Source organism: Melopsittacus undulatus, chromosome 13 (assembly GCF_012275295.1).
Source record: "Melopsittacus undulatus isolate bMelUnd1 chromosome 13, bMelUnd1.mat.Z, whole genome shotgun sequence".
Taxonomy (NCBI): Eukaryota; Metazoa; Chordata; class Aves; order Psittaciformes; family Psittaculidae; genus Melopsittacus; species Melopsittacus undulatus.
The window spans coordinates 10,544,816-10,564,727 of NC_047539.1; the positions used below are offsets into that span (position 1 = coordinate 10,544,816).

Genomic DNA, 19,912 nt, shown 5'->3' on the forward strand with positions numbered 1-19,912 from the left:
GAGCATGTGAGGGCTGTGCAAGACCAAACCTTGCTGACAGTGGATGAAGAAGCTCCTGGTGAAGCTCTATTTGAGATGAGGCAGTGAGTGTTAAGATAGAAGGTGCTTAAGGTGTAAGGCTTACAGAAAAAGGGTTGTCTGCGACTTTGAGTTGCAGGCAGAAACGTCTTGGAGTCTGCAGGAATTGTTAGCTGTATTTCAAGCCACCTGCATGAGGCTGGGGTACTTAACGGTCACATTTAAAATCAACTGAACCTGATGTACATGTTTAGGGCTCCCCAATAAATTCCTGGAGCACTTAATGTGTGAAAGGTTCCTCTGGGAACACTGTGCTTTCATCTGCAGCAGCTCATTTGGCTGGGCTGGGCTTTGAGCTCTGCTGCTGTGGCTCAGAATTCAGTGTGAGCCTACCTTTTAAAACAAGCTTTGATAACTGTCCTTGAAGTGCTTGGGGCTACTTCTAGCCTTAAAATCTGGGTTTGTCACAGGGATGCTTCTCCCTTCCCTTCAATTCTTTCTTCTCTAAATCTTGTCTATTGAAAAGGATTCTAATTGATACCTAACATTACAGGAGCTCTTGAGGCCTTTTCTGTGCAGGACTTGGGAGTCCCTGCTAAATAAGGGTGGAAAAAAGACAAGTTACTTTAAAGGTAAGCTCAGGCCGGACCTTGTGTTTGGCATGTGGTGTGATACTGGCTCTCTTGAGGAGCTTGGAAAGGGCCATGAGCTCTGTGAATGAAGACTCTTCTTTTTGCCCTGGCTGGTAGATGCCATAGCCCTTGCTGTTCCTGAGTCTGCTGTCAGTCAGTCAGTAAGAGGGGAGTGAAGCAGAGCTGATGCCTATAAAAAAGCCTGCAAGTCTGAAGTTCACCCCCAGTGTTTGCAGCCTTTTCTTGAGCCCCTGTGGTTGGAGATGAGCAGGGCTTGGTCTGCAGCAGCTCAGCCCATCTGCCTCCCGCTTCCCAGCAGCTTTGTGCTGCATTGCTCAGGTGCTGTTTTCTGCTGGGCATGTTTTAAGGTGCTTGTCAGCCAAACAACACAGCTGAGAGATGCCCACAAACCAATGCATGGAGTTATCTGCTGAGGGTAGTTCCTGGGAGAAGCATGGAGCAAGTGGCCTGTTGAGTTCATTGCTGTCTCCAAGGAGAGCAGCACAAGGATGTGTGCATGGATTTCTAGCAAAGAATGGCCACGTTCCCAAGCCAGCAAGTGCCTACGTGGAGATGGACGTGAACTGAGAATGAAGAAGGACGTGGGTAAGGAAGCAAGAGTAACGGTGCAAGCGAGAGAAGAAGAAACTGGAATGTGCTAAGATGCAAAGCAGTGAACTGTTAGCAAGTTTTAAAGGCTAGGTTCCCATGCTCTTATTTGACCAACTGTATACTAGATGCTCCGTGCTACAAGAATATGGACCCGATCGTAATACCCCAAGTTATTGTAAGCAAATACAGATAAGAGTATCAAAAGGAGAGATGCTTTGTAATAAACGGCTTTTGTCTGATCACGTTGATCTCTAAGTGCATTTCTGCGGCAAAGAAGCTATTGGCAGAATATTTGTTCTCAGTCAGCAAGTGCTGTTCTATGCAGGGAAAGAAATCTTTCAGAAGGGTCCCTTAAAGTATTGCAGTTCTGCAGCAGCCCCTGAGGGAAGCCTGAGTCAGTTTTCCCACTGCCAAGAGATGAGGTTTTAGACACTGTGCATCTCTGTTTGTCCAGATGCCTTCCGTGGGGCAGAGCTGCCTCCTGCCTCTGCTGCTGACACCCTCACCAATGGCTTCTTTGTGGCTGTCCTGGAGCGGTGCGGGGCCGGGGCTGCTGCCTGCAGGTGAGAGCTCTGGGAGCAGCTCCTGGGGCTCTGGGGCCAGGCTGGGGCTGGTGGCACCTGTAGGCTGAGGGTGCTGCTGTGTTGCTGGCATGGGGAGGAAGAGGGAACATGCAGGGCTGTGACTGTAGCCCGAGGGCAGGGCAGGAGCCACGGGGCTGTGTTGAGTGGGACTCAGGCCCTTTGCTCTTGTCCACAGCTCCCTGCCTGCGGCTGCTGCTGATGCCCTGCAACAGGGCAAGGGAACAGAGCCAGGAGCAGCTCCCAAGAAGAGCAAGAGGAAAAAGCAGCGGGTAAAGGAGTGAAACAACCGGTTTAGGACTGCGCGGTGCCCAGCCGGGGCTGGTGGGGATTGTCACCCTGCTGCCTGCCTGAGCTGTGGCACAGCCTCCCATCATGGGGAAACGCAGCTGGGTTAAGGGTGTCTTTTCCCATGTTTGGTCCCAGAAACCTTACCCTGATGTGGGGTTTCAGAGAAGCTTGGGACTGTAGGGACGATCCAGAGCTGAGTTTCTCTCTCTCCCTGGTCTTTCCCAGCACGTTTGTGCAGCCTTGCCTGGAAACTGCCACTGCTTGAAGCAGAGGCAAAGTGGAGGAAAACAATGCCATGAAAATAACTAGTAATAACAGTAGGAACAAGTGTTGTTGAAGCCACAGGTGTAGTTCAAGAGTGGGAGCAAGTACCCGTAAGTGCAGTGCTGGGAAGTGTCCCCGAGCCATGGCCTGAGCTTCCCAGCTCTGCTTCACTTGGTCTCCTTCAGCTGCTCCCTGCCCTGGCAGAAGGAGGAGGTGCTGCAGGAGCAGGTTCAGCCTTGAGGTGTGTCTGGCATGGGGGGGATGCTGGGCAGCGTCCCAGCTGCCAGGGCTGCTCTGGCAGCCGCGTCCCCTCGGGCAGCTCGGTGTCTGCACACGCTGGTCCCTGCCTGAGCCCTGTCCTGACACTGCTGCTGCCTGACAACGAGCCCCTTCCCCAGAGCAACCGGGTGTCCCCTCACCTTGATGGTCTCTACCACCTGCAACTGGGGGTAGAACTGCTTCAATCAGGCATTGGGAGAGGCCCCTGTCTCTGCCAGCTTCAGCCAGGCTGAAGATGGTCTGCAGGGATCTCATCTTGGCACTGCTGGGCAGCCTCCTTGACACCCAGCGCATGAGCAATTGTATTGCACATCCCTTTGGTGTTCTGTCCCCCTCCCCTTCCTGTGTGCTCCTCTCGCATCTCCCGGAGCCATTCCTCATGGATGCTGGTGTCCACCCCACTGTGGTGGGGACACTGTGCCCAGGTGGGCTCCAGACGCACTGCTCCTCAGTCCCTCAGCCCAGGGGAGCGGCGCTCCTCTCACACAGGCCTCCTGGGGCCTCACCACCCCAAGTCTCCCATCCTGCTGCCCCCAGTGCCTGCATTCCACCCTAGGTTTCCCTTGGTTCCCTTCCATGTGGAGGGATGGAGTTTTAGGTGTCTCAGAAAGGGCAGGTTGGCATGTCGGTGGGGCTTATCTGGTGCTCCCCATGGGTAGGTGATGCCCAGCAAGAGCTTTCTGTCCTGGCAGAGTTGCTGTGGGAGGAGGCATTGGGGGTTTTAATTCTGGGGCTTGGGCTCTTCTATGCAGGCTATCCCTGATCCAGTTCCTGGAAGCTCAGCTCACGGCCCTGGCTGTGGTAAGCACATGAGGACTGGGGCAGGAGGTGCATGGCTGACAGTAAAGCACAGTGTCATTGCAGAAGAACGTGCCCGTTGGGCTCTTGGTTCTGGGAAGCTCCATTAGATGTGGTCACCGGCACATCGTGCTCCTTCTGGAGCTTCCTTTCAAAACCACACCTTGTGCTGCGTTTTGGCCACAGAATCCCACACCTGCAGTCACACAAAGCCCACCGAGGACATTTGGTGTGACCACAAGTTTGTTGCCTTTCTTCCTGCCTGTGGTGATGTCATGGGTGACATCAGCATGAAGCACAGGGACCAAGTAACAATGACAGTGGAAGCTGGGTCTGATGCTGATGCCTCCCTGTGGCAGTGGAAGGGAAGGGGATGCCTCCTGGGGCTCCAGCCCACAAGTGTCTGGCAGAAGCCCCCAGCGTGGCTGCTCTTGAGCCAACATCATCTCTTTGCAGCCCTGTTTTCCGTGTGCCTCTGTAGAGCAGAGAACGTGGCCTGCGAGCTCTGGGCAGGGCTGAGGTTCCCATCCTGCAGCCAAAGGCTTGGCGCAGTGCCCTCTGTGCCAGCCCACTGGGGTGCGGGAAGTGCAGAGGGCCCAGGAAGGTGTTGGAGCCAGGGGACCAAGGGGGAGAAAGCCAGCCTGGCCCCAGCTGTGCTTTGCCCAAGAGAGCTGTCCCCAGCCCTGTGGGGAGAGGGGCAGGGGATGTGGCTGCCCCCAGACCCAGCTCAGCTCCCCCAAACCTTAGACACACACGTTGCGGGGACAGAAGTGACCTGCGACCTCCTGTTCCAGCTCTAACACAAGGTTTGGGGGAATGAAAAGCATCTCCTGTATTAAAGCAAGGCACAAGTGTACAAGGGGTGGTGTGGGGCATCCCCAGGGCTGGGGAGCAACCACTACCTCCTCTTGCTTTTCTTCTTGCTTTGGCTCAGCCGCAGCCCTTCCTTCTTGATGTCTTCCCTGGTGAGGACGAGGCCACTGTGGCTGTCATCAAAGTCCAAGTCATCTGGAGGAGAGCGGAGAGGAGCGGGGCTGGGGAGGGTCTGTGGGGCTGCCTCTGCTGTGCCCGTGTCCCCAGGAGGAGCCGGCACATTTTGGAGGGCTGCTGGCATCGCGGAGAGCCCTCAGGACAGGCGCTGCCGCTCGGCTGTCCCCCAGCAGCAGCCCAGGGGGGCTGCAGGCCCTGCTGGGGCTGTCTCAGCCCTGCTGGGGCTTCCCAGAAAGGGCTGGGGCTGCTTTGGTAGGAAAAGCTGCTCAGGTGCCAGAAGCTCCCATAGGAGGAGGCCACCGGCAGAGCCAAGCACTGCCTGGGAAGAATGTTCCCAGCCAAGGGCTTTTGCAGACCAGGCTCTCCCCGCTTGCAGCACAGCATCCCTCCGTGCTCCTGGGGCGCTGCTACGCTCCCCAGCCCAGCCTCTGCCTTCATTCTCCCACAGCCACACGCAAAACCAGCACTATGCTCAAAGCCTTGGAGACAGCCGAGCTCAGCCCCAGTGCCGGGAGCAGCTCCTGGCTCGGGGGCTGCTGGGACACTGGCAGATGGGCAAGGACAGCCAGAAATGCCAGGGAGCAGGGGCTGGGGCAGTTGCTGTGGGGCAGGATGTGTCCCCTTTCCTACCTTGGACCCTCAGGGCCATGTCCTCCAAGGAAACCTTCTGGTTCCCTGGATCATTCCCGAGGGTTTTCTCCAGAAGCTCTCTGACCTTGCCCAGAGTCTGTGAAAGAGACACAGTGTTCACAGCTGAAGGGGAGGCAGGTGTTACAAGCAGAGGGGTGCCCAAGCTCCATGTGCCCCTGGTAGGGAACACCCCCCAGAGCCCAGGGCCACGTGGGCCTGAGCTGCTCCGTGGCTTTTCCCTCGAGCACCTCCATCCTCCAGCTGGGAGGACGGCTTGGGATGGGCCACCCCCAGGGAAAGCCCGTGTGGGTCCCCAAAGCCCAGAGCAGGGATGGAGCCCCCGTGCACCTCCTGATCCTGGCTGGGGGGGGGCAGGTCAGCCACCCGCTGCACCAGGTACTGCAGCTTCTGCTCACACTGCTGGAGCTTCTCGTCCGCTGCCATGGCCTTGACAGGATGCTCCTGGAGCCAGAGAGAGAAGAGCCTTGTTCTTGGTGGGGCAAAGGAGCCCGTCGGGGGGTGGCTGCTGCACCAAGTGTGAGCGCACGGTGCCGCTGCAGCCCCGAGCAGAGCCTGGGCTGCGCTCAGCCCAGCCTTGTGCGGGTACCTGGCCAGGCACGGGGATGCCCCGCAGGCGGACCCAGAGGTTGTCAAGGCCGGTTTCCAACTCCAGCAGCGTCTCCTGGCTCCTCAGCAGCTGGGCTCGCCTCTGCTCCAGCCGAGCCTCTTCCCACTGCAGCCTCGTCCTCAGCTCCTCCTCCAGCCCCCTGCAGCCAAGCACGCTCACATCCATACAACTGCACAGGGGGGCACACACCCCAAACCTGTGCCAAAAGCTGCTGCCCAGCTTCTCCCCTGCCCCCAAGCGCACAGCACAGATGCTGCCTGCAACTCAAGCCCACGCTGCTGCTGGTGCCACTTGCCATTGCAGGCAAGGAGCGAGGCTCCTCCTGCAGCCAGCGCAGGAGCTTTGGCTGCTCTGGCAGCACCAGAGCAGGGGCAGCACTCTGCTCAGAAAGCCTCCCAGTGCAGGAGGGGTGGGAGCTGCAGGCTGACAAAGGAAGGGCTGCCCTGTTGGTGTCCCCCTGCCCCCGAGGCTGGTGGCCCGTTTGCCATGACTGTGCGGAGGCAGCAGTACCTGGTTGGGTCTGGGGGCTGGCGAAACTTCAGCTCCTGCAGCTTCAGCTGCAGCTCCTCCAGTGCCTTCTGCAGCTGCTGCTGCTTCTCCTTGCGCCCTGTGAGGTACTGCTCGAGTTCCACCTGGGACTTGTGCTGGGCCAGGAGCCTGCAGGGGATGTCCTGGGGGGGAGAGAGAGCACAAAGACTCAGCCCAGGGCACTCCTGCAGGGCACAGGATCTGGGCCGTGGGCCTGGGGAGGTTTCTGCACCAGGAACCACAGGAACCACTGCGAGTTCACGTCCTGGAGCAAAGCAGCTCCAACCCTGCCTGTACAAGAGGGGCCCTGGGGGGCTCTGGGGACAGAGGAGAGCAGAGAACCCTGCCATGGAACAAGGTGAGCAGGCAGGGCTCAGCTCCCTGGGGCTGGAGCGGCCCCAGCTTCTACCAGAGATGGGTTTTCAGCTCACCCAGAGGCAGGAGCACTGCAGCGCAGCCTTGGCCTTCTCCATCTGCTCCATCACCGAGGCCTCCCGCTGCAGCCGGGACTTGGAGGCCTCCGCTTTGGCACCTGGGGTGGAAAGGCATTGGCAGGGAAGGATGCCTGCGGCTGCGCCCGCATCCCCCCCTGCCCCCTGCCAGCACTCACCCACCAGTGGGTCCTGTGCGGGCTGGCTCCGCAAGTCCCTGGCGAGGTCCTGCCTGGCTCGCTGCAAGGATGTTCATCGTCAGCCCTGTGCTGCTGGCACCCTGGGGGAGCCGGCCCTGCAGCCCCCCACCCATGGGAGCCTGGGCACTGATGCCCCCCCTATGCCTGCAGCCCTGCCTGTGCCAGCTCCCCCCAGCTCACCGCTTTCAGAAGCCTTTCTCTGGGTTCCTTGAGCCAGCCTCTGTCCGGGGGCACTTTGTGAGCAGCCAGGGTGCGGAGCCTCAGCTCTCTCTCTGCCAGCAACTGGGTTTTCATCCTGGCCACGTGCTCCTGGAGCAGAACAGAACAGAACAGAAGTGGCTCCCAAAGCCACAATGGACCTCTGGGAGCTTCTAACCCTGGCATGGCCAGCACCAAAAATGCCACCCCCTACCCTGTGTAAGCAGCCTGGGAAGGACACTGAGCAAGGACAGCCAGAGAATGGAGAATGTCACCTTCCCCATGGCCAGTGCTTCAGGCAGCTGTCCCCATGCTAGGACAGCCTGGCTCAAGAGCCAGACACAGGAGGAGCTATGGAGGCACCTGAGTGCTGTGGGAAGCCAAGCTCAGTCTTGCTTTTCCTTGAAGGAAGACTCAGCAGCAAGGACATCTGGTGCCATCTGTGGGCTCTGGAGGGCAGGAAAGCGCCTGCAGGTGCCCTGGACCATCTCACCTTGGCTACACGAGCAGCTCTGCGACCATGCGAGGCCATGAGCTCCATGTCTTCCACCTCCCCATGCTGCAGCTCGGCCGTCTGGCTCAGGAGGTCCAGGTGCAGAGGCAGGTGGGCCAGCTCCTGGGACACAGGGAGCCACAGCCCACTGAGTGCCAGGGGTGCCTTGTGCTGGGACAGAAGGTGGAGGGGAGCAGGAGGAGCTCCTGCAGGAGGGTGTCCCAGCAGCACAGCCCCTTGGGCACTTGAATGCCTTTGCAGGGGGAGCGGGTGAGACAATGGCACAGTGAGGATGAGCTCACCTTCCTCAGGGCATCCCGCAGCACCACGTACAGGGCAGTCACCTTCTGCCCAGCACGGACTTTGGTTTGCATCTTGGCAATGCCGTTCTGCAGGGTCCGAACCACCTGGGGCAGAGATGGTTGGAGACAAGGGGTGAGCCCATGTGCGGAGAGCAGTGCCCAGCCAGGGGTGCAGGGTTGACTGAAACCCCCCCGGGTGCTGCCAGCCCAGGAAGGGGCTCTGGGACCTGTGCCTGTGCCTGGTGCTGCCTCTCCTCCATCTGGGCATCCTGCTGCAGCTGCTGCAGCCGCCTCTGCAGCTGCTCCCGGGCCTGGCTCCGCTGCTTCACCTGCTCCAGCAGCAGGTTGCATCTGTTCACCTGCCCGTAGATTTCAGCCTGCAGCTTCTCCTGGGCCACCTGCATGGGATGGGAGCATTTGCCAGGCTGGAGGCAGGGCTCGCTGGGCACCCACGGGAGAAGGGGTCCTGCCTGGAAAACTCTTTGCCAAGGGAGAGCTGGGGATGCTGGGACCTGCTCACTGCCTTGGGGGGACAGGAGCTGTGCTCAGGGAGCCAATGGAGGACACTGATGGGTCCTGCAGTGCAAAGGGTCCCTAACCTTAATCCCGTGTCTCACTGCACCAGCCCTGTGGGGCTGTCCTGGTGCTGGCACCAGGTCCCTGGTCCCTACAACCGGTCCTTCTGAGCATGCCCTGAACCCCAGCCCACTGCCAGCAGCCTGGGCCCGCGGGACTCTGCTATTACCTCCAACGTCTTCCTGCCCAAAGCCCTGCCCAAGGGCTGCTCTGCTCCGCAAGCCTCAGAGAGGGTGAGCTCATGCTGTGGGCAGAAGAAGGGCAGAGAGCACATCAATGCCAGGCTGGTGATGGCCCCAGCCTCCTGCTGCCCTGCACTTCCTGCCCAGTGGAGAAGCCAGCTCTGCAGGTGCAGCAGAGGCACAGTCACAGAGGCAGCCAATGGGACCTGCTGGTACCTTCCGCACAAGGCCCAGGACATGGATATCCTCCTGCACCGCCTCTCGCAGCCGGGGCAGCAGCTCTCGCTTCTGATTGAACTTCTCTTCCTGTGCCTTGGTGTAAAACTTCCTTGCTTGCCCTGCAGGACATTGAGGAGCTGTTGGTACCATGCAGGGTGATGCGGGGACCAAAAGCCCCCACCTGGCCCAGTCCATCATCAAAGCCAACGGGGCAGCACCTTGCAAGGCTATGCTGGCACGCAGCTCAGGGATGCGCTTGCTCAGGCTTGTCTTCTGGCCCAGCATGATGCTGCTGCTGCTGCCTTGGCTCTCCAGCCCCACTCTGGACGTAGCAGCCACTGCAGTTCTACTGCCCGGTGCAACGCTCACAGAGATGTGGCCAAGCCAATGGAGCTGAGCAACCTACGTCCTCCCAACTGCTGCAGGGCTGTAACCACAACATGGAGCTGAGTTCCACACCGCCTGGGAACTGTTGCTGGGCTGTAACCACAGCAACAGAGCAAGAGCAGCCTGTTGCTGCCCAGACACATCCCTTTGGGAATGGCAGTTCATCAGTCAGGAAACAGCCGGGCAGGAGTTACGCTCATGTTGACACGGGCAAGAACCAACCGGCTCTCAATACTGATAGTTATTTTGCTGCTCACCACCTGCCCTTGCTCACCTCCAAACGTGACAAGAAATGCAGGCACATGCAGCTGTTTGTTGGTCTATACCATCAAGTTCCCATTACCAGAGAGTTGCAGAAAAGGACTTTTAAGGAAAGGGCCTTCCCAGCACCAAGCTTGTACATCAGCTGAGATCAAGTTTCTGTAACGCGGGATCTTTAACCTGCAGCCATCCTGTTGTGCTAAGGGGGTTGAACATTGGAAACAAAGAAATACAGGATTGTTGAATACCTTCTGAGGCTCTTACTCAGCATCTCCTTTGCAGGTTTATAAATGGCATGGCAGTGCTAATAGCCAGTGACAAGTTAAATACCAACATGATCATCTCCAGGGCTTCATCAAGCCTGCATGAAGAGATGGCCATCTGAAAGACAAGCAGGGAAGGGTTTGTACACATAAGGAACCTCCCCAGTGTGGCCATGCTTGTAGAGATCTTCACATTGAGGCCATGTCCATGTGCCAAAGACAGGAGTGATGCGCCTAAACATTCCTAGGCAAAATTTAAACACATAGATTACCTTGGGGGCAAGAGCAAGCATTTTTAATCGGATAAAGTGGTTCATGAATCTCCATTTCACTGTCCCTCAGCAAACACAGCCTCGACAACAGCAGGGCCTTCCAAAGTGTTACTGAAGACATTTCACCCGACCTTGTGCAGCCAAGAGCCCACAGACTGCTGCAGCAGTGAGCTTCCAAGAGGAAGCCTCTGAGGAAGGACCCCATCCTGCAGCCCCCCTGCACCTGACAGGTTGTCATGGTTTAAGCCCAGCTGATAATTCAGTACCATGCAGCCGTTCGCTCACTCCCCTGCTTCCGGAGCGATGGGCAGGAGAACTGAAAGAGTGTAACTCCCACGGGTGGATATAGGAACAGTCCAGTAACTAAGGTATAACACAAACCACTGCTGCTGCCCCCAATAATGATAATGATAAGGGAAATAACAAGGGAAGAGAATACAACCGCTCACCACATGTCTAAAGATATGCAGCCTGACCCGAGCAGTGATCCCACCCTGCCAGGTAACTGCCCCCAGTTCCTATACTGGGCATAACGTGCTGTGGTATGGAATACCTCTTTGGCTAGTTGGGGTCAGGTGTCCTGTCTCTGCTTCCTCCCGGCTTCCCCTCCTCCCTGGCAGAGCATGAGACTCACAAAGTCCTTGGTCAGACTAAACATTACTGAGCAGAAACTAAAACCATTGGTGTTATCAGCTCTGTTCCCAGGCCCAAAGTCAAAACCACAGCACTGCACCAGCTACTGAGAAGGAGAAAAATGGCTGCTCCTGCTGAGCCCAGGACACATGTCAAACCTCTCCTCCTCCAGGTGACTTCAACATTGCTGGTTAAATGTTGGAAAATTCACAACCTGTTAACGGTAGAAGGGAAAAGGCCCTTTCCAGAGGACAAACCAGAGCCCTGTTCAATTGTCATGGGTCAGGCAGTTGAGTGCTCTGAGTAAACAGCAAACAATGAGCACAACACATGCTCACCTAGAAGACCGATCTAGTCCTTAGCTGGCCTGCAGCTCCTGGCTTGCTACCTACCATCAGTGTGGAAATAGGCACATAATACCAAAGGCTCCTGAAACACTTGCTTGTTTAAATCCCCCAGGTACAGCTGCTTTGCACAGTGCTCTGTGTTTTAAGTATCTCCTTCTCCAGTTGTTATCCTCTCTTCTCCTGTCCTTTGAAATACACAAATTCTACTAAAAGCAGTTATTTAACACAGCTGAAACAAGACTGAACACAACTGTCAAGAACTATATACTGTGCTGCAGCAGCTGGCTGGGAACTTTGTGCATGTATTAGCAGCTTAGAAAGACAGAGGGAAAATGACAGCTACAAGAATTATTTTCTACTGCCCCCAAAAGAAAAGGGGTACACACAAGAAGTTCCTGCTGCAGAATTATGGCCCAACAACTGCCTGTCAAACTCAATGGCCAGAGGCCACTGCTGCTTGGTCAAGAGGCATTTGAAGAGAGCTCACAAGTGCAGGCTCCCCCTTCAGCCTCCAGAAAGCACTGAAATACCTCCCGTCTTATTAACAAAAATAATTATTTCTTTCTGTACCTAGAATACATCAATAAACAATAATTTATTTTTATCAATGTAGCTAAATATACTTTGTGAGAAGCTATTTGCAGAGTATTTTTTCTCAGTTAGCAAGTACTGTTCCATCCAGGGAAAGAAATCTTTCAGAAGGGTCCTTTAAAGTATTTAAATTCTCCAGCAGCCCATTACGGAAGCCTGAGTCAGTTTTCACACTGCCAAGAGATCAGGTTTTAGATGCTGTACATCTCTTCTTCTGAAGAGAATGCAGGTCTCTCTTTTTCAGGTTCCTCTCATCACATACAAAAGCCATCCCTCAGCGACCAATGCAATCTTCCACTCAACACCGACAACTTCAAGTAAAAAACCATTATCAGTCAAGCACTCACCAATAGCAACCTTTAAAGTAAACCAAAGCTATAGTAACCCTGTACCATATCTTAATTCTCATTAGTGCAACTCTGACACAAAATGTTCCTACGGGCAAATGCAATTGTAAACCAAGCAAGGGTAAAACAATTAAAAAACAATCCCAAACATTGCATGGAAAAACCCCAAAGGATTAGTGTCAGAGAGCATGTGGCTGCAAGAGATTGGAATAAACACGGAGGCCTAACAGAAAAGAGGAGCCAGTGCCAGTCAGTTCGTAAGATGGTTTTCATCATTCCAGCTTTTCATCTCCTTCCTCCACATCTTTCAGACTGAGCACTTCCAGTGTTCCCTTCCCTTTTGTCTCACTCCGGATCAGCTCATCAATTCCTCTGAAGCAGCCTGGGTCAATAAGGCACACCTGAAACATTTCACATTTCATCAGTCAGCATTTGATTTTTTACAGTCTCTTTTCAAGGTCGAACATTCATTTTTATGAAATAAAATTGCTCAGTTACTCAGGAGGACTTTGCAGCATTTAGAAGTGATTTCAATTAAGGGATCTTTCCACACAAGTTCTGCAGTTCTATCTACCCACCCTGGACACAGCTTTTGGCAGCTGGGATTGATAAGATTCATATCTCTTCTCAGGTTTTCCTAAGACCAGATTTTGCTTTAACATGGACCTTTTTCTATAAGGCTAACTCACCACTTTCAAAATAAAGGCCTGACCAACCAAATAAAGATGAGTAACTTTATGCAGAAAAACTCATTCTTATTGTAGGAACATCAGTGCTAAGAGCTCACACCATACTTCTCAGCTGGATGTAGCAATCTCTGTGGAATAAAGGCTACTTTGAAGCTGACATCATTAGGATTGTGCGAAACTAAAACCCACAAACTACACTTCTGCTAAACAATCTCTGGTGAACTTACAGTTCATCTGAACAACTTCCATACACTAGTTCACCTTCTAGTAAAATGTACAGCTGCAGTCAAACCAAGCAGGAAACCCACGGACTGCTTATCACTTACCATTTCCAGCTGTTCATGGAAGTCTTCACTCTCAATAACTTTAATCAATGGCTTGAGCTTCTCTTTTAGTTTCTTCCCCTCCTTTGCTGGAAGGCTAAATCGCAGCCTCATGTGAGCACGTTCAATCTGCATCGTCTCCTTTAACTGTCTGATCACTTCCAGTGCCTGTAAAGACATCCAGAAAAAAACAGTATTTACACACCTTTAAAAAGCATCATGATGAAGTTACACCTCAGGACAGCATCTCGAAGCAGAAGCACATTTTGCCAGAAACAAACCTGCTGCTTTGTGCTCTTGTTGGGTTTGACAGAGTAGTGAATATCCTTCATTGCTCTCTCTATAAGGATCACTGTGTATGGCCTCTTTGTTTCTGGATTCACACATTTGTCAGCCACAATAGTCGCAATGTCTCTGAACATCTGCTCCAGCTGCGTGTGCCGCTCTTTGTCTGATACCTGCAGTTCTCCTTTTGATAAAATCTGAGCAGAAGAAACCAGTTGATTAACATCACAGATTTGACTAGTGAGAATTCACATACCTTGGTGTTCTGGTTTCACCTGTAACAGGTTGTTTTTTCACCTTTCTAGTACCTGGTGCAGTGCTCTTTTGGCTTCAGTCTGAGAATAACTCTACTAACACACTGATGGTTTAGCTACTGCTCAGTAGCACTTGCCCTGATCAAGGCTTTATCAGTCTCTCATGCTCTGTCAGTGAGGAGGGGAACAAAAAGGCAGGAGGAGCAGAGACAGGACACCTGACCTAAACTATCCAAAGGGGTATTCCATCCCACAGCATGTCATGTCCAGTATAGAAACTGGGGGGCTTTACCCAGAAGGGACTGATCACTGCTTAGGTCAGGCTCGGTATCGGTCAGCAGGAGCTGAGCAATTGTATTGTGCAGCACTGTTGCTTATTGGTTTTCTTTTCCTTTTCCCTTTTAGATTCTCTCCCCTTATTTCTCTTATTATAATAAGTAATAATAGTGTTATATTGTACTTCAGTTATTAAATTGTTCTTATTTCAACCTGAGGGGGTTTACATTCTTTATATTCTCCTTCCCATCCTTCCTGGAGGGGGGAAGAGGGGCATGAGTGAACAACTGCATGGTGCTGAGTTACCAGCCAGGCTTAAACCATGACACTTGGGTAAATTTAACAATTGTTTGAATTTGGTTAGACATGAAGTGCAAAAAAGGAATAATCATACCAATAATGTACATTATTATGGAAGACAACATTGGGGAGACTTCAGACAAAAAACCCCACCACATAAACACTGAACTACCAGTGTAGATTGACTGGAATGCTCATTACCCACAATGTCCACAGTTCACGTCCAAGCAAGAAGAAAGGAGTAAGAAATTAGATCTGTTCTTAACACTCAATCGAACTGTCCAAAGTAAGTAACCGTCCCCTTCCTCTCCAAGCTTTTACAAAGCCAAGGATGTGACACCTACCACCTTACAGATTTCTGTTTGGTCATCTGTCCCAAAAGCTTGAACGAGATCTTCCTTCTTTGCCACCTGGCCTTTGGAAACGTTGACAAACACCGTGTGTGTCTGCAGGACCTCGTCGAGGTCTTTCTCCCTAGAGATGAGGCAGGGTTAGAAAACGCGTTAAAGCACAACCTGAAAGCGAGCACACGAGTGAGGAGGAACAAGCGCTGCTGCCCAGGGCTGCACCAGAGGAACCCGGGAGCTCCCGTGACCCAACTGTCACAGGCAGGGGAGGGCAGCGGCCCCGCACGGCCCCGCAGCGCTGCCTCTGCCCACGGTGTCCCCCCGGGGGTCACTCACGCTCCGCTGCGCCATCCCAGGACCTTGTTCCGGTAGCAGGCGATCTCGAAGCGCTTCCCCCCGCGCCGCGCCCGCACCACGGCCACGTTCGTGAGGCGGATCTGGTTGGTGGGAGTGAAGATAGACATGGCGAACGCCGCGGCTATCGTGCGAGCAGGCGCACTCGGGGCGGAGAGGCGGCTGCCTCCCCATTGGCCAAGGCAGCACCACGCTGCCTTTCTATTGGCAGGAGCCGCTCCACGCTCTCTCCCTATTGGCTGTTCTTATTTCTATCCCGCCTTCTCGTCGCTCCCGCAACGGAGCTTCCGTAGGGACGAGGGGGCCGGACGGAAGTAGCGCAGCTGCGCTGAGGGCGGAGCGGAGGCGGCGGTGGCCGTGAGGGAGCGGGGCCCTGTGTGTGTGTGCGGGATAACCACACGGAATGCCAGGGGTTGGAAGGGACCTCAAAGATCATCTCATCCAACCTCCCTGCAAGAGCAGGGTAACCTGGAGTACATCACACAGAACTTGTCCAGGCGGGCCTTGGATATCTCCAATGTAGGAGACTCCACAACCTCCCTGGGCAACCTGTTCCAGTGCTCTGTCACTCTTACAGTAAAGAAGTTCTTCCTGATGTTAACGTGGAACCTCCTATGCTCCAGTTTACACCCATTGCCCCTTGTCCTACCACTGGATATCACTGAAAACAGCCTAGCTCCATCATCCTGACACCCACCCTTTACATATCTGTAAACACTGATGAGGTCACCCCTCAGTCTCCTCCAAGCTAAAGAGCCCCAGCTCCCTCAGCCTCTCCTCATAAGGGAGGTGTTCCACTCCATCATCTTTGTGGCTCTGTGCTGGACTCTTTCAAGCAATTCCCTGTCCTTCTTGAACTGAGGGGCCCAGAACTGGATGCAATATTCCAGATGCGGCCTCACCAAGGCAGAGTAGAGGGGGAGGAGAACCTCTCTTGCCCTACTAACCACAGCCTTTCTAATGCACCCTAGGATGCCATTTGCCTTGGCCACAAGGGCACATTGCTGGCTCATGGTCATCTTCCTATCCACCAGGACCCCCAGGTCCCTTTCCCCTTCACTCCTTTCCAGCAGGTCAGCCCCCAACCTGTACTGGTACATGGGGTTGTTCTTCCCCAGCCCCTTCTCCCCCCAACTCTCCAGCCTGTCCAGGTCTCGCTGAATGGCAGCACAGCCTTCTGGTGTGTCAGCCACTGCTCCCAGTTCAGTGTCATCAGTGAACTTGCTGAGGGTACACTCGGTTCCCTCATCCAGGTCCTTGATGAAAGTATTAAACAGCACTGGTCCCAGCACCGACAGTAACACAGATCCCATCAGTCAGTATGTCATCCTTAAAATGTAGGTATCTGAGCAACCATACATGGTAAAAACACTATTACAGCTAAAATTAAAGACATTATTCTGTGTATGAACACACCTTTGTGCTGCTGAAGCTGGGGTGCCATGAGGTGGCAGTGGCACAGCCACCATGGGATGGGTATGCATTCATATGGATACCAGGGTCCATGGCATGGAGCATCATTTGCTGGCCCTGGACCCCAGTGCACCTACAGGCCGATCCTGCAAAGCCATCCCACTACCACCGTTCACATCTCCTGCTGCTGCTGCAGAGCGCATCATGCAGACAGTGGAGATCATCAAACACATGGTGGACATTGAGAAGGGTGGCAAGCTGCTCTGTCATGGACATGGCAGGCTTCTGTGATGCCATCAACAACAGTGGGTGGTACATGCTGTGGAGGGTCTCCCCCCACACCACCACTGTGCTGCTAAAAAACCACCTAACCACATCCCTTTAATCTCAAGGGCAAAACGAAGCCCTGGAGGACTTCCCGACGCAGCCCAGAGGCCCAGGTGATGGGCTGTGCTTCCCTCTGCAGTTCACTTCCAGCAGCACTTTTCCACCCACTCCTGATCACATCCTGTTTGCCACCACTGAAGCACTAGCCCCATTTAGACCTTCCCAACTCACTTGCAGTGACCTGGACACTCATTACCTCCTCTTGTTCCTGTGATCACTTCCCAAAGCCTGGTTGTCCTCCTGCTGCAAGGGCCTCTTCCTGCAGTCCCTGAGCACCATCTCTTCGGCATAGGGATGTGCCGCTTTTGTCCTGGAAATTCCATGCCCCTGTTCCATCAGTGCCCCTGTTCCATCAGTGCCCCTGTTCCATCAGTGCCCCTGTTCCATCAGTGCCCCTGCTCCCCCTGGATCCCTGACCCCCACTGGCCCTGGGCCACCCCTGTCCTTAGCCCACCCTGGCCTCTGTGCCTGCAGCTGCCACAGCCCTGCTGTGCCCTGCCAGGCAGGCACCACGGCAGGGACCGTGACATGGACCCCACAGAGCACATCCGTCAGGTCAGAGCCCCAGGACCCCCATGGTGACACCCACCCCAGAGCCGCAGAGCTGGGCTGAAGGCTTTATTGAAAAATAGAAAACACACAACGTAGTCATTATTATACAATGAACAACAAAAAAGTCATTACTCAACCCACCGTGCAGAGCAGGGGCACCCCCACTGTCCCTAGCACCAGCACTGGCGCTGGGGGCTGCGGGGGGGACACCCTCCCTCCACCAGCACTCAGCCGACATACAAAAAGGGGGTTCAGCCGAGAGAATGGTGCCATCATCCCCGAGCCCCCCCCACAACCCCCTCATCATCCCCAGCCCCAACCTGGCCTGGAGGCCTGAGGTAGTTGGGGGTACCCTGCACAGGCAAGACACCCCCCCAGAAAGAGGGGGGAGGCTGTTGGGGCTCCTGGTGTCCTGCAGGAATGGCATGGTTGGTATTTTATCTGGGGGGAGCTGGATAGGGCATGTCAAGGCAGAGGGGGGCCGGGGGGAACCCCGGGTGCCCTCTGGCAGGCAGGAGCATAGGGCAGGTGTGCTAGGGGCTGGCCAGAGCACACGGGGGCACTGGGTCCCAGCATGGTGGACGGTTGCACTGTCCTGTGCGGAGGAGGTGGCAGCCCTGAGGCTGTGGTGATGGCCTGGCTTGACAGGGGGATGCTAGTGGGTCCCACTGCTCAAGGGCCAGCCAAAGGCAGCACATGGTGACAGAGCAGCCACCACTTCCTGAAGGGAGAATAAGGCCAAACACTGCACCCCCAGCACTCCCAGGAGCCTGGTCTGGCTGTCTCACCCCAGGAAGGGCAGCTGCCTGAAGGCAGGGTGCAGGCAGCAATGCTGCCAGGCTGGGAAGGACACCCTGGCCCTGCAAGGCCCTGGGGGATGGGGTCATCGCTGCGCAGTCTGATGCCACTGTCCCTGCTGCAGCGAGATGAGCTGGGGGGCCCAAAGCTGGCAGAAGCCCCCTGCCCTCTGAGCCCCCTGCTCCAAGGCACAAAGGTTCCCTGGCTGGTGCCAGCCCCACGGCAACGCCAGCACTGATCCCCCTTGCACCAAAGAGGGTGGTGAGTACCCAGAGGCAGCACCAACCCAGTGAGTGGGCACAGGCAGCTGCGTGCTCTGGCTTGGGGTGCTCTGGTTTTGGGCACCCTATCTGTCCCCCAAACCCTCTATGTTGCTGCCCTACAGCCATGCCCCATTCCCAGGAGCTGGTTGCTTGTGCAGTGGCACTATGGTTGTCCAAGCCCCTGCTCAGCACCTTGCGTAAGGGTTTATTGCTGGCATGAACACAGTGATCTATTGGGACAGGGCAGCCCAGCTCCGGGACAGGATGAGGGAACACATTCTGGAGATCCAGATGCTCGGCAGCAACCCTCCTACTGCCTGCCCTGTTCCCTGCTGCTGCTGCCAGCACCTTGGTTATCCTGTCCCATGGGCACGCTCCCACCCACCCTGCATGAGCCAAAGGCATTCGGTGCCCTGCTGGAGGGGAGCACACGTAGCACCAAGCCAGCAGCACCCCAAGAGTGGCACCCCAGCACCCTTAACAGGCCACAGCAGTGGGGGGATGCTTGCACTGAGCCAGGGACTGGGTTAAGGCTGGAAAAGCAGCGAGAGGCAAAAGAACCCCGAGTGCTCTCGCTCAGCCCGAGCCGGCTCAGAGAGCTCCAGAATCTGTGCAAAACCAAAATGAAAGGGTTAAAGCCCCCCCAGCACCCCCAGCCCCAAGCAGCTCTGGTAAATACACGTGCGGTTTGCGGCCGGTGGCGAGCCCTGGCTCCTGCCCCAGCAGCTCCTGGTGCTCTGGCGGTGGCTCCTGGCAGGGGGATGTGGAGGACGTGTGCTTCGGGGTGGCTTCTGCACCAGTTTATTGTGGATCTTCCCAAAAGGCTGCATGGAGCTGTGTCCTGGCTGGCCACAGGGGTGCTCCCTGCAGCTGCTTCTGCCACTGGGGCTAATCCGCTGCTGGAGGGGGACACAGAGGGTAAGGGGGTGAAAAGGAACATGGTGCCCTGCAGCATCCTTCTGCATGAGCCCTCTGGGATCCCTCACAGCAGAGCCCGAGGGTGATGCAGGCTGGACCAGGTTCAAGACCAGGTTGGACAGGACTTGGAGCAAGCTGCTCTTGTGGAAGGCGTCCCTGCCAGTGGCAGGAGGTTGGAATTGAAGGGGCTTTAAGGCCCTCCCAACCCAAACCAGTCTGGGATTCTATGTGGGTCCTCCAGGCTCTTGCACAGCTCAGGGTCTCCATGGCTTTGCCCCCACATACCAACTACCCAGGCACCAGTTGTGCCCACTGGAGTGAAATCCCTGCTTGCTCCCCACCTGGACTGTGGGCACAGCTTCCCCATCCTGCCCTGCTCCTCCTTCCTGGCTGGACCAGGCCTGGGATGCACTCACCGTCCTCCCAGCCCTCTGCCACTCCTGCCAGCTCGTAATGCTTCTTGCGCAGCTCTCCCAGCTTCTGCCGCTCCTTCTGCAGCTGGTTCTCCAGCTCCAGCACCCGCACCTGGAGGTTGTCATGCTCGCCATGGCCACCCTGCACCCTGGCACAGCAGCCGCTGCTCCGGCTGGCAGGAAGCCGTGCTGGGCTGGGCACCCCTTTCATACCCAGTATCTCCCCAGTACCACTGAGGTACACCCCATGAGTGCTCCAATGGCAAGTGGTCAGTCCTGGGGATGGGATTCAGCTTGGGTGGATACTGCCGGGAGGGACCCTGGGAAAGGGAGCTCCCTAGGGCTGCCCCATGGCAGGCAGAGGTAGGTGCTGTGGGGCAGCCCAGT

The 19,912-nt window shown here is 55.5% G+C and overlaps 3 protein-coding genes and 1 long non-coding RNA gene across 9 annotated transcripts in view; 1 reads left to right on the forward strand and 3 right to left on the reverse strand.

Moving 5' to 3' along the window:
* The first annotated feature begins 1,745 nt into the window (after positions 1 to 1,745).
* LOC115945376 (uncharacterized) lies at positions 1,746 to 2,463 on the forward strand. The gene is made up of 2 exons (XR_004079733.2): positions 1,746 to 1,825; positions 2,022 to 2,463. It is a non-coding gene; the product is annotated as an uncharacterized lncRNA (long non-coding RNA).
* A 1,846-nt stretch (positions 2,464 to 4,309) lies between these two features.
* LOC101871490 (coiled-coil domain-containing protein 183-like) lies at positions 4,310 to 10,461 on the reverse strand. The gene is made up of 14 exons (XM_034068971.1): positions 9,514 to 10,461; positions 8,850 to 9,279; positions 8,621 to 8,695; positions 8,103 to 8,273; positions 7,876 to 7,980; positions 7,574 to 7,696; positions 7,063 to 7,191; positions 6,862 to 6,922; positions 6,683 to 6,783; positions 6,234 to 6,394; positions 5,703 to 5,862; positions 5,444 to 5,557; positions 5,096 to 5,192; positions 4,310 to 4,483 (listed from the first exon to the last, which is right to left on the reverse strand). The coding sequence occupies exons 2-14, from the start codon at positions 9,135 to 9,137 to the stop codon at positions 4,374 to 4,376; spliced, it is 1,695 nt and encodes a 564-aa protein (XP_033924862.1). The 5' UTR covers positions 9,138 to 9,279; positions 9,514 to 10,461; the 3' UTR covers positions 4,310 to 4,373.
* Positions 10,462 to 11,591: 1,130 nt separating this feature from the next.
* Positions 11,592 to 14,915, reverse strand: SBDS (SBDS ribosome maturation factor). Its single transcript, XM_005142387.3, has 5 exons — positions 14,764 to 14,915; positions 14,425 to 14,554; positions 13,247 to 13,447; positions 12,969 to 13,133; positions 11,592 to 12,354 (listed from the first exon to the last, which is right to left on the reverse strand). The coding sequence occupies exons 1-5, from the start codon at positions 14,889 to 14,891 to the stop codon at positions 12,226 to 12,228; spliced, it is 753 nt and encodes a 250-aa protein (XP_005142444.3). The 5' UTR covers positions 14,892 to 14,915; the 3' UTR covers positions 11,592 to 12,225.
* Positions 14,916 to 18,855: 3,940 nt separating this feature from the next.
* The window catches only part of LOC101871320 (huntingtin-interacting protein 1), a 36,258-nt gene continuing 35,201 nt past the window's right edge, over positions 18,856 to 19,912 (reverse strand). For all 6 annotated transcript variants that reach the window (XM_013131050.3, XM_031043103.2, XM_031043102.2 and 3 more), the window contains 2 exons: positions 19,529 to 19,637; positions 18,856 to 19,093 (listed from right to left, as the gene is read on the reverse strand). In XM_013131050.3, coding sequence (XP_012986504.2) covers positions 19,083 to 19,093; positions 19,529 to 19,637 — 120 coding nt within the window. In that variant the 3' untranslated portion in view covers positions 18,856 to 19,082. The remainder of the gene's footprint in view (positions 19,094 to 19,528; positions 19,638 to 19,912) is intronic.

Excerpts from the sequence above, each read along its gene's own strand:
- LOC101871490 (XM_034068971.1), bottom strand. The coding sequence starts at position 9,137 with ATGCTGGGCCAGAAGACAAGCCTGAGCAAGCGCATCCCTGAGCTGCGT. Across the intron at positions 8,696-8,849 it reads TCCTGGGCCTTGTGCGGAAG|CATGAGCTCACCCTCTCTGA; the intron begins GTACCAGCAGGT and ends TTCTGCCCACAG. Across the intron at positions 8,274-8,620 it reads TGGGCAGGAAGACGTTGGAG|GTGGCCCAGGAGAAGCTGCA; the intron begins GTAATAGCAGAG and ends CATCCCATGCAG.
- SBDS (XM_005142387.3), bottom strand. The coding sequence starts at position 14,891 with ATGTCTATCTTCACTCCCACCAACCAGATCCGCCTCACGAACGTGGCC. Across the intron at positions 14,555-14,763 it reads CTGGGATGGCGCAGCGGAGC|GGAGAAAGACCTCGACGAGG; the intron begins GTGAGTGACCCC and ends CCTCATCTCTAG. Across the intron at positions 12,355-12,968 it reads TCCATGAACAGCTGGAAATG|GTGTGCCTTATTGACCCAGG; the intron begins GTAAGTGATAAG and ends GAAATGTTTCAG.